Source organism: Dama dama, chromosome 4 (assembly GCF_033118175.1).
Source record: "Dama dama isolate Ldn47 chromosome 4, ASM3311817v1, whole genome shotgun sequence".
Classification (NCBI taxonomy): domain Eukaryota; kingdom Metazoa; phylum Chordata; class Mammalia; order Artiodactyla; family Cervidae; genus Dama; species Dama dama.
The window spans coordinates 40,467,570-40,480,488 of NC_083684.1; the positions used below are offsets into that span (position 1 = coordinate 40,467,570).

At 43.7% G+C, this 12,919-nt stretch overlaps 1 protein-coding gene across 3 annotated transcripts in view; it reads right to left on the bottom strand.

Moving 5' to 3' along the window:
* RANBP10 (RAN binding protein 10) overlaps positions 1 to 12,919 on the bottom strand; it is a 56,767-nt gene that overhangs the window by 36,548 nt on the left and 7,300 nt on the right. For all 3 annotated transcript variants that reach the window (XM_061138747.1, XM_061138745.1, XM_061138746.1), the window contains exon 3: positions 2,253 to 2,305. In XM_061138747.1, coding sequence (XP_060994730.1) covers positions 2,253 to 2,305 — 53 coding nt within the window. The remainder of the gene's footprint in view (positions 1 to 2,252; positions 2,306 to 12,919) is intronic.

Sequence of the window (12,919 nt, forward strand, 5' to 3'; positions counted from 1 at the left end):
AGATGATCAGATATGGCAGGAAGGAAAACCCTCAGGAGCTGGCAGGCGGAGTGAAAACAAAGACAGGTGCCATATGCATAGAACACCGAGGCTCCTTTCTCTTGCCAAAAGACAGATGCACCAGTGAGGACGTAAACAAGGCGCTAGCTCTCCTGATGTGTTAGTGCGGGAACTAACACCTTATCCACTGTCCCCAAGCCCCTTCTCACTACAGAGTCACCTTCTGCGCCCAGGCAGAGTCTGACTTCACAACAACATTGCATTAACAATGTCAAAGCATGTGACCCTCAGCTGACCTCTAAGCAGCCCAGAGGGGTCAAAAGCCCCATCTTATGAACAAGACAAAGAGACTAAGCCAGCTCCACACGGCTCCATCTCAGAGTTTCAAGTCCGTTCAGGCAGTCCTAGAACCCCTTCTAACCTCATATGCTCCACTCCACGGATCCTGAAACCAATGGCCGTGTGAAAACGGTTCCTACTAAAGAAGGATGAACGTATGGAACCCGGAATGCCATGTTTTGCGCAGGGTAAAGGACCGCATCCCGAGACCAGCTGAAAGACAGGCGTGAGGGCTTCTTGATGAAGGGGCTTTTGGTTATTTTCTTTACTTATTTTTAAAACGTAATATGTTCACAAGAAAGAATATCTGAAAGCTTCAAAAGGGACAAATTTTCTTCCCAGTCCTCTCCCCAGTCACCCTGATTCAAGGGACAGCCGATATTTTAAGCTTTTCTTTAACTTTCCAAAGATATTCTATGCATGTACAAACAGATATAGTGATGCACATTTTCCCTTTTTTTTTTAAACATTTGGTAGCATAATATACATTGTTCTATGCCTATATTTTTTACTTAACAATACATCCCAGAGATACTCCAAAGCAGCACCTGAAGAGGCTCCTCATTCTTTTCATGGCTGCACAGTATTCCTTCACATAGATTAACAAAAATTCATTTAACCAATGTTCAGAATTGCTTAAAGTCCCACTCAATAACAGATTATAGTAGTTAATTTTGTGTAATGAACCTACAAAAGCCTCTTTTCTCCATAACCAAAGCCATGCAAAAGTTCAAGAGCACATTTAGTGCAAGACAAAGATTAAGAATCAGTTTACCCTTGACAGGAAATTATCTTTCTAAGCTCCCTGTTCACAAAGAGGCAGAGCTATGAACACTGTAGATATATCTAGTCAGCCAAGGCTAGGATAACAAATGTCACAGCTGCACACTGCACAAAGAGGCCGAACATGCCACACACATTCTGATTAATAACTAAAGGCCAGTTTTGCTCAGATTGAAGCCAATTTTTTTTTAAAAAGTCAGATTCCTGACAACTGTAATCAATCCTGAGCAAGTCAAGATTTCTAGTGCTTGAAAGGAGTCAATTAGGAAAATAAAGCCTGAGTGATATTAAATACAGATTGGAAAAAAACTGGAAGGTTTAAGTGGTGTTCCCTCTGTGGAAAAAGCCAGCTGCCTTCTTTTGTGTTAAAGGCACAAAAACTAGAGAGGGCCTGGGCAAAACCATAGGGACTTTGCCTGCCTACCTGACAGAGTCAGGGCAGTGTGCACCTTGTCAGTTAGGCCACTCAAGTGACAAATGAATTTGGGACCATCTTCTAGAATCCACTAGCTTCTGGTAGAGGCTTTTGTCCTCTCAGCTGTGCCTAGCCCAGGCCTAGGCATGAGCTACTGGGCAGAAAACAACTGCAAGGGCGCCTGGGTGGTCGAGGAGGCCCACCGGCAGGGCCCAGAGGGCTCCTTTATAAATCTGTGGTTGCTGACTGTAAGCCTAAGTCTCACACACATCCTACTTATTAAGACACTGCCTCAACTGTCTTCCACGTGGGAGGTCCCTTAAGGCTTTGGCCACTGACATGGTAAAGTAAAAACAGGACCAAGGTTGATGGCAGCCTTCCTCTCCAAAATGCCAGAGTCCCAGGCTGGTCAAGCAAGGCCAATGGGAATGAGGGCTACCGAGGCGTATCCCTACAGGGAGCAAGCTCAGGTCGCTTGGTACTGACTGTAAACAGTTCAAATTCCATGAAGGACAATCACTTGCCAGTTCATTTTTGGAATGGAAGCCCATGCCATCCCGGCCCAGTGGCTACCTTTTAGGATCCTCCACCCAATGGCTTGGCGGGTAGGCAGCCAGCAAACAAAGTCCTCTCCAGCCTGCTGGCTGCCACCATGACTCTCATCACAGAATGGATCAAGGGACCAGAACAAATGTTCTCTTAGCCAGTGACTCACCAGGAAGTCTGTTCATGTTGACGCCTTGAGCTGAGAGTCCTATTCCCATGTACCTTTGAAAAAGCACACACACAAACATTTTGGTTAGCAAATGGTTATGCATCTCCCTTCTCAAATATTTCTTGGTAAACGAAAACCAGGAAAAGCAATGAATGCAGAGACTCCTTTAACACACTAGTGGATCTTGGAGAACTTTTGTATTTTGATTTTCTAATGGAAATCTCTCAATGCCTTAAGCAGCTGGAAAAACAGGAGGTAGTGTCTACAACCAGGAATCACTGGCTTCAGTTTCAGAGGAAAGTTTCCTGGAATCACTTCTTCCTGTCCTTTGGCTTCTGACTCCTAGCTAAGGCAGCAGAATCTATTCCCAAGAAGTACCTAAAGTAAGTAGTTCAATCCTACAGAGTGTTTGGCAGAATAACGCAAGATTAAGCCACAGGGACAAGCCCCTCTTCAGCAAGAACCAAGACATGGAAAACGTACAGCCAGCTGGATCCATATAGAGCCATAAAGACCCCTCACACAGGGTTTCTTCTCTGAGGTCTCCAAATTAACTACCCTTGCCCCACACATTCATCACCGGCCTCTCATCCCAAACTAAAGGTAATAGTGTGTGAGGCCCCGGAGACCCAGCCTCTACTCCTTCCACCCAGGAACCTAAACAACTAAGGCAGCCACAGCCAGGTGGGACCCGTGCTGGGCAACTCTGTCAAAGATATCTCAGTTGCACTCAGAGGGACCATCAGAAAAGGGAATTAACAGGTTTTTTTAGTCTATATACTTGTAGTATACAAAGACACAGTAAGGTATTGCCCCAAGAACTCAGAAACTAGAGAAACAAGTCACCACCATCTAAGTGTAAAATACTAGAAACCCACACACGATGCCTGATGTTAACCACATATGAGCATCAAGATGTAGCTGAGATGATCACAACAGTGAAAACACCAACCAAGATGGCTAAGGTGTAACTTCTGGTTGCATAACAATGTGAGTATACTTAATGTCACTGAATTGTTCACTTAAAAATAATTAAAATGGTAAAATTTATGTGACGCATACTTTACCACAATAAAAATGTTTTTCTTTTAAAGCAATCACATGGGGTTGCCTTATTGTGACCATTTCCAAGTAGCTGGAAATTACATTCCAACTGCTTCCTGTTGTAATTGTGCAAGGAACCAGCTCACATACGTTTCTCCATCTTGGACTCTTCTTTTCCTCTCCCAGCATGGTCCATGAACCATATGGACCAGTACCCTAACACTACCAGAGTCCCCACCACATGGAACTCCAGAACCTGCGAGCCTTCCATCTGCAGTAAATGCCCCTTTGCCCTTCTCTGGCTGGCTGCAACAATGGGTGTTGAAGGAGCAGGAAGGAAGGCTCTAACCAACCCACTTTCCCCTGAAACCAGCTTTCGCATCTTTGTGGGCAGAACCCATGAAAGACACCAATCAACACATGGCCCTAATAACTGGCCTGCAAGGGTTAGGGGAAAGGAGAGGGAAGGGAAAAGAGAAAAGGAGAAGGAACAACACTTCAAAGAAAGGTTTCTATGGTTCAAAAGGATTGAGACTCTCAAACTGCCCGTTACTTCTTGCCAGAAGGAGACCTTCGACGATCATCAAGAGCAAAAGCTGTGTAAGCCTGCTGGCAGGATTCCCATTAGGCTAGAACCTGCACATTTTCCCAGAAAAATAGCAGCCCAAATAATCAGCTTCCTGACTTTACATGGGAGAGGCTGCCAAGAGTTGGTCTCCATTCCCTTTATGCCATCGCTGACCAAACAGCAAATGACCCCGACTGCCCTGCAGTCATCAATCAACATATGCAAGTGCAATAGAGCCAGGAGTTTGGAGTTTTCCTAACTTGGATGCCAGGCCACTTATCCTGCCCTGTTTTAGAGCCCAATACCACATGCGATCCCACCCCTCACATACAGGTTTCCTGACACTAAGATGAAGGCTTATGTGTTTGAAGCATATGTGCTTCCTGGGTGACCCGAATGCTTAGGGCTACTGCAAAAAGGGGAGGTCAAGGGTCATCCAGGGAAAGTATGCTTGGCCACCAGCAACAGAGCTCTGGTTCCACAACTTCCCAAGAGAACAGGGAAGGCACATGCACTCAAACACAAGTTGCTTAGGTCTCTCGACAGGAGAAGCCTCTTCCACCTCCGGCAGCTACCCCTCAACACCTTCCTACAGACTCTACCCCATAGCTGGGGCAGTGTTTACCAGTGGATGGCTTGGAAGCTTCTGTACAAACCCCAGGGTCATCTTGAGAATCTGAGTAGGTAAGCTAAGGGTAGAGCACCCAGAAGAGACCAGTCTCCACACTTGAATGTCATGCCCCTGTGAGTGTCACTGATACAGGGAGCAGCCCCACAGGACCCTAACTTGAAGTGTTCATATGAAGTCAAGCTAAGTCAGAGCTCAAAGGGAATGAGTCTCAACTCTTCAAACACTGTGTGACATTAAGTCTTTCCAAAAGTATGATGTCTTAAAATTTCAAAAACATGCAGCCTTCGAGCAAGTATTCATACACTTGAAAACTGTTATCCAACCAGTTTAAGATAAGCAAAGAGGGGGAAAAAAACTTTAAGGACACTAAAAAACACTGAATTGTACAGTGTAAGTGAGTGGGCTGTATGGTATATTACTTCTCAAAAACACTCAACAAACTAGGCATAAAAGGAAACAATCTCAACATAATAAAAGGTCTTATATGAGAAAACCACAGCTAATATCGTATTCAATGGTGAAAGACTGAAGACTTTTCCTCTAATATCAGGAACAGGAAAGGTGCCTGCTTTTGCCACTTCTATTCAACAGAATATCAGAAGTTCTAGCTAAAGCAATTAGACAAGAGAAAGAAATAAAAAGGCATCTAAATTGGAAAGAAATGGGTAAAACTATCTCTGTTCACAGATGACATGATTCTATATGTAGAAAATTCTAGATTCCACAAAAAACTGTTAGAACAAACAAATTCAGCAAAGTTTCAGGATACAAAAACAACACATAAAAAGCAGCTGTGTTTCAACACACTAACACTGAACAATCAAAAAAGGAGGAGAAAAAATAATTCCATTTACAATAGCATCGAAAGAATAAAATACTTAGGAATTAACTTTGCCAAGATGGCAAAAAGCTTATACACTAAAACCCCTAAAATGTTGTTGAAATTTAAAAATACACAACTAGTGAGCTCCTTGGCAGTCCAGTGACCAGTAGGACTTAGCCTTTTTGCTACAGAGGGGCTGGGTTCACTCCCTAGTTGGGGAACTAAGATCCCACAGGCACATGGCATGGCCGAAAAATACATTTTTTAAACTTAAATAAATAAGTAAACATAAAAAGACACAAATGGAAAAACATCTGCCCATACATGGATTGGAAGCCAATATTGTTATGATGTCAGTACTACTCAAAGCAATATACAGAAGCAATGCCATACATTGAGGGTATAAAAAAAAAGTTAGAATCGTATTTTTTTAATTTCAAAACTTACTAGAAAGCTACAATAATCAAAACAGTGTCGGTACTGGCATAAGATAGAACGGTGGATGACTACACAACCCTAGTGTCCAGTTCATGCACTGTGGGCTCTTTGAGCACTGTAATCTGGTAAAGAAAAGCAGGCCATCCTCGAAGGCCTGGATCTTGGGACATGTAAAAAGGAATGCCTGTTTTACATGGAATTACCAAGGAGATAGGAGGTGAGCATTTGCTTCCTTCTTGGTAAAAGGTCAGGCAATGCTAAGAACACTCACAGACACAGGCTGCCAAGGTCTCCTGGGAGGCAAGAGGGGCTCTCGCTCCCCAAGCCAGTGACTAGAATAGACAGAGCTTAGCTCCTCGACAGTTCACATGTCCACCAGGGCTTTCTTTTCAAGCAGCAGGACACATCTGAGGAGCTTGCAGGAAAAGTTATTTACCTCCTAAAACAACTGAAAGTAAGCTAAATCCATCTGATTTTCTCCTTTCTTCCAATTCGGCAGCGCAATGAAGAATATCACGTGTCTATCATATTAGACAGCCAATAAGTACAGACAGACAACTGACAAGCTACCGTGGTAGGGAGGCCATCAGTCGGCCTCCACCTTCTCAGTCTCTATCCTTTCCTGCAAAAAAACACGTGAGCCTGAAGAGTGACTCTGCCTCTCTGTCAGGCTCCAGAGAAGAGGGCACCGAGTGGCCCAGCTTGGGCCAAGCTGGGTGGGGGTCCACCGGAGAGCAGGCAGAGGAGGCGCGGTGGCAGCCGTGGCCCTTGCAGACCACCGCCAGGCCCGCCCTGAGGCAGCAGAGGTCAACTGGGGCCCTCAAGGCGACCAGCCTTGAGAATGGACTGGTGGTTTCCGGGGCCGGGGCTGCCCCCCGCCCGCTCTGCTGACTCCCCCACAGAAGCAGCAGGCCACTGGATCCACTGCAGTCGCGCGCGGAGCCGCGAGCACACTCGAGGCGGCTTGCATTCTTCTCCTTTCTCTTTAGTTTTCCAGATTTTCTACAATTAACATAAATTACTTTGAGAGTCACAGAAAAAGTCATTTTCCAGAACCAGCTGATGGCTGCACACTGAGGAGGTTGCTGGCTCTCAGCCATCAGACTCTCCCTGGGCTGTCCCAGCGCAACATTTCAATACCAGGGAGACACAATGGGGGCCTGGGCCTTCGTGTCAGCTCCTCGGTATTCTTACTTCCCTGAACCTTGACAGGAGAGTGGAAACTGCATGAGGAGAGCACACCCGCAGAAACAGCCGAAGAGGGTCCAGCTCCATGCTCAGCAGAGAGCTGGGGCTCTGGCTCACATGGCCCCTGGCGCATCCTAAGCACCTCCCAGAGCACACCCTCAGGAGGCCCGTGGACACGGTGACACAGCCTCAGCACAGCTCCCACCGACTGGAGACTCTCCCATGAGCCAGGCAAGCCTGGGGGTGGACAAAGGACAGGACCTTAGAAAGCAGGCCTCTGGACTCTCCCACCCTCCGGAGATGTACAACAAGGCCTGGAGGGAGGAGACCACCCTTTGCTGCAAGCCCCCACCCAGACAGGAAAGACAGCTTGGAGCACTCCACCCAAAGAACCCCTTCGGCAACAAGTCTGACATTCCCTTCCTGCCTCCTGAAGAGAAGCACACGAGGATTCTAAGTGACAGGGACACTTGGCAGCTGGGTTCCAGAGACACCACCTCAGACTCTGAAGCCCGGTCTCAGGCACTCCAGCCTAACTCAGGACTAGGAGTCTTGGATTTCACCCCACAGCTCAGGCTCCTTGTCAGAAAAAGACAAGTTGGACTAAGGGTCTCTTAAGTGCTTTCCTAGCTCTCACCTGGAGACTTCAGCTCTTGGCCGAATAACGTCTGGGCACTGTTCCAAGTGTGCTGTACCCAGATGCAAGCCCAAAATGGGGGAGACCCTCGGAGCCGTGATCAAAAGCCATCAAGAAAAGACACCAAAAGAAAAGGAAATTACAGATCAACACACCTTCTGAATGGAGATGCACAAAATTTCAACAAAACTATAGCAAAACAAATTCAACAACATTAAAAGGATTAATACCATGACCAAAGGGGATTTATTTCAGGAAGTCACGGGCAATTTAACATAAGCAAATCAATCAATATAATAAACTACATTAATAGAACAAAGGAAAAAAAAAAACCACATGATCATCTAATTGACAGAAAAAGCATCTGAAAAATCCAACACCCTTTCATGATAAAAACACTCAGAAAACCAGGAACAAAAGGGAACTTTTTCAACAAGATAATGGCACTTAGAAAAAACTCACAGCCAACATACCAAACGGTGAAAGACTGAAAACTTTTACCCTAAGATGAGGAGCAACATGAGGATGTCAACGTTTCACCACTGCTATTCAACACTGTACTGAAACTTCTATTCAGATTGATTAGACAAGAAAAAAAAAAAATAAAAGGTATAAAAATTGGAAAGGAATAAGTAAAACTATTTCTATTTGCAGAGGACATGACCCTACATATAGAAAATCCTATATCGAAAGAATCCCAAATGATATACAGGAAGCTTACTAGAGTTAATAAACACCCAAGTCGCAGGATACAAAATCAACACACAAAAAGCAGCTGTGTTTCTATATACTAACACTGAACACTTAAAGGAGAAAATTAAGACAATTCCATTTACAATAGCATCTAAAATCAAACTAACAAACAAAACCCTCAGGAATAAATTTAACCAAGGAGGTGAAAAGGCTTGTACACAAAAAATTATAGAACACTGCTGAAAGAAATTAAAGAAGACAAAAATAAATGGAAAGACATCCTGTGTCCATGGACTAGAAGACTTCATATTGTAGATGGAAAGTGTTGTTAACACACTCTAAGTTGGCCTACAGATTCAGCACAATCCCTGCCAAAATTCTGACAGTCTTTTTTGTAGAAGTGGAAAAGAGAACCCTCAAAATCCATACAGACTTGCTAGGGACCCCAAGTCGTTAAAACAATTTTAAAGAAAGAACAAAGTTAAAAGATTTCTATTTCCTGATTTCAAAACTCACTACAGAACTAGAGTAATCAAAATAGTGTGGCACTGGCACAGGCAGACATATAAACTAGTAGAAAAGAATTCAAAGCCCAGAAGTAAATTTATACAGTCAAATCACTTCCAACAAGGGTGCCAAGTCCATTCAATGGGGGAAGAATAGTCTCCTCAACAGTTGGTGCTAAGACAATTGGATTTCTACTTCATATCTTGTATAAAAATTAACTCAAAACAGATCAATGATCTTAATATAAGAGCTAAAACAATAAAACACTTAGAAGAAAAGATTCATGACTGTGGTTTAGGCAATGGATTCTTAGATATGACACCAGAAGTATCATATGATATGATATGAGCACCAAAAGAAAAAAACAGATGAACTGGACTTCACCAAAATTAAAACTTTTATGTATCAAAGGTCATTATCAAGAAAGTGAAAAGAGAGAATTCCCTGGCGGTCCAGTGCTTAGGACTTCACACTTCCAATGCAGGGAGCATGGGTTTGATCCCTGGTTGGGGAACTAAGATCTCACAAGCTGTGCAGGAAGGTTAAAAAACAAAAATTGAAAAGACAACTTGGAAAATGGGAGAAAATATTTCTAAACCATAGCTTTATGAGCACCTAATATTCAAAAATATACAGAATTCCTACAACTCAACAACAAAAAGACAAATGACCCAATTATAAACTAGCCAAAGGACTTTTTTTTTTTTTTTGGTAGACATTTCTCCAAAGAAGATATACAAGCGAAAAAAAAAAAAAAAAGAAGATATACAAGCGGCCAATAAATACATGAAAAGATGCTCAACATTACTAATCCATTAGAACTGCAAACCAAAATGAGATACTAATTCACACATAAGATAGATACTAATTCACACATAGGATGGGGAAGGAAATAAAGAAGGATAAGAGGAAGGGAGAAAGGAAAAAGGAAGTAAGTTATTGGTGAAAAAGTAAAGAAATTAGAAACTTCACACATTGCTGGTAGAGATATAAAACTGTATAGCCACTGTGGAAAACAGTCCAGGGATTCCTCAAAAAGTTAAACAGAATAATCAAGCAAAATTTTTTCTTTTTGTGGCTGCACAAAGTGCAAAGCCCCAATTGCTCAGCCACCAGGGAATTCTTAAGTATACACTCAATCAAGCAATTCTTAAGTATACACTCAAAAGAGCTGAAAAGACAAACTCAAACAGATACTTGCATGCCGATGTTCATTATACCATTATTCACAATAGTCAAAGATATGAAAAGCTCAAGTGTCCATCAACAGATGAATGGATAAAGAAAATGTGGTAAATACATACAGCCATAAAAAAGAATAAGATTCTGACACAGGTCACAACATAAGATAAACCTTGCAAACATTATGCTAAATGAAATAAACCAGACATAAAAGGACAATGCTGTATGATTCTACTTATATTAAATATCTACAATAGACAAATTCATAGAGACAGAAAGGAGACTAGAGGTTACCAGGGGCTGGGAGGAGGGGGTGGGGAATGGGGAGTTATTGCTTAATGGGTACAGAGTTTCTGTCTGGGGTGATGAAAAAGTTCTGGAAAACAGTAGTGATAGTTGCACAAGTTGAACACAACTAATACCGCTGAATTTTACACTTAAAAATGGTTAAAATGGCATGTTTAATGTTGTATTTATTTTAGCACACACATGGGAGTCACCAAAAACACCCATATGGCCCTGCAGGCCAGCACTAGCCTCATCTGGCTTTTCTGGATGAGACAAGCAGGGCTTGGCACGGAGCTTAGTGGAAAGCATCAGCGTACCCAGGCCTCGTGTCAGGGCCAGAAGAAAGAAGTCCCTCACCATAAGCACACAGCAGATAATAAGAGTGAAGAATATAGACCTAGCTCTTTTTTTACTTTTATCAACTTCCCCTTTGAGGGAAGGTGGATTTTATGGGCTGGCAAGCCCAGAAACACTTTTTTAACAAATGTTACATTAGATATATGAATCAATGACTATGCGACCTGAACTTTTTTTTTTTTTTTCCAGCCACGCTGCACAGCTTGAGGGATCTTAGTTCCCCAATCAAAGATCCAACCTGGCCTGGCAGTGAAAATGCTGAGTCCTAACCACTGGACCACCAGGGAATTCCCTGAACGTTTTAAATTTAAGCTCCATCAACTAACTGTCCCCAGGCCCACAGAGCTCTGGTAGGATGTGACAAGGGGGAGAGAAGGGAGAGCTCCTCAGCCTCAGGGCTGAGATGGCTCTTGCGGGCTGCAGGAAGGCAGTTCAGCCGCCGAGCCTCTCAAGGCAAAGGGTCTGTCATCACTCCCCCATCCTCTGCCTCAGCCCTGCAAGGTGCTGCTGGAATCTCACCAGACAGTTTCACCCTGACATCTAACACCTTAGCCACAGATCGGAAGGCTGGCAATCTTGCTCATGTCAGAACCTGCCCCAGACAAGAAATCAACGCCTCCACATCAGAGGGGACCTCTGGGGTCATCACCGACTCAATGGACATGAGTCTGAGCGAACTCCAGGAGATGGTGAAGGACAGGGAAGCCTGGCATGCTGCAGTCCACAGGGTCGCAGAGAGTCACACACAACTTAGTGACTGAACAACAACTGGGGTCGTGGTTACAAAATGGTCCCTGGGAGACATTTCAGGAAAGACCCCAACTGATCCTTAGTTCTGAAATATTTGATGCTGGGGATTTTAGTTTGTGGTCTGATGGGCCTGCTTAAAGCCACAGTCCATCAGGACACTTGTACCTCATGTACACGCTGCTCCTCCAGCAGTCATCCCTCTACCCTGCCCCTCTGTCAGGAAGCCACCCAGTGACCCACTAAGCTCAACTCTGTGCAGCCCACGCACTCCCCTGAGAGGAGGGGTATTACAGAGACGAATGGACCCAACCCAGCAACTTCCAAGGAAGACCAATCTGAAGGCAAACGAGCCATGAGACAGGACATGCTTGCAGGGAGGAAGGTGGTTTTGAATGTGCGTCAGGAGACCCTCAAGCATCCACCGCCACCAGCACCGTCAAAGCACCCAGAGAGCCCATGAGACAGGAACAGGCAGAACCGACCCCATGGGTGGCTCTAGGCAGGTTATTCCTAACCCTGGATTCTGCCTCCTTCCTTAAAGAATTTCTTGGGAAACTCAAGGACCAAGCCTTGAATTTACAGAGCTTATTCATATTCTAGAACCAAATATGCTGCCCTTAACTGTAATAGCCCATTGGCACCCCACCTTAATATGAGCAGGTTCTTCCCAGACCCCCACAACCCATAAGCTCCAGACGCTAACCTCTCTGGCACTGTGCAATTACAAAGCTGGAGCAGAGCTGAGTGTGGACACAGCAAATGCTCTTAGGTACTCAGATAGTACTCTTAGCTCCCTAGTTATAGGTATTCATCCAGAAACTGGCCTTGAGTTTGCTTGTTTGTAAGTTAGCATCTTTTCATCATTCTCAGTACAGGGTTTTATTCAAGTAGCCTGCCATTACCTGGAAACTAAGTCCTAACGATTTTGAAAGCATTGAATTCCACTTAATAAACCCCCTACCTGCTTATAGTACCCGAAATCATTTTCTGTTCTCTGCAATGTTCCCAAATGATACAACATACATAACGGCATTAACCTGCATTTGTTTACTGAATGTACACTGAAAATGTACACTGAAAAAAAAAAAAATAAAATGTACACTGTGTCAGGTGTTGCAAGAGTATTCTTTTTTTTTTTAAGAGTATTCTTTTACAGTTAAAATAGATTATAGGTAAAATAAAAATACATTTTGGTTAAAAAAAAAAAAAGGCAAGGCATATATAACTGCCAATAAACTCCTGGCACAACAGTTGATATTAAAAGAGAACACTGTATAAAACAGCCCATGCCAATTTCAGACACATGGCTTTGTAAACTGGGTTATAACCAATTCTACTCAGCAGACCATCGCCCCTACTCCTTTCCCCTTGGTTCAGCTTGGCCTCAGCAATGTCCTCCAGAAGACAAAAGTTGAGCCCTCAAACCATCGGGGCACACTGTCTTTCTCCTCTCTCCATCTCTTCTCATCTGAAATTGTCTCTGCCCCAAGAACCAGTAGGTTTCTGTATCATATGAAACTCTGACAAAAAGACAGTACCTGCCTGATGTGCTGGGTAGTAA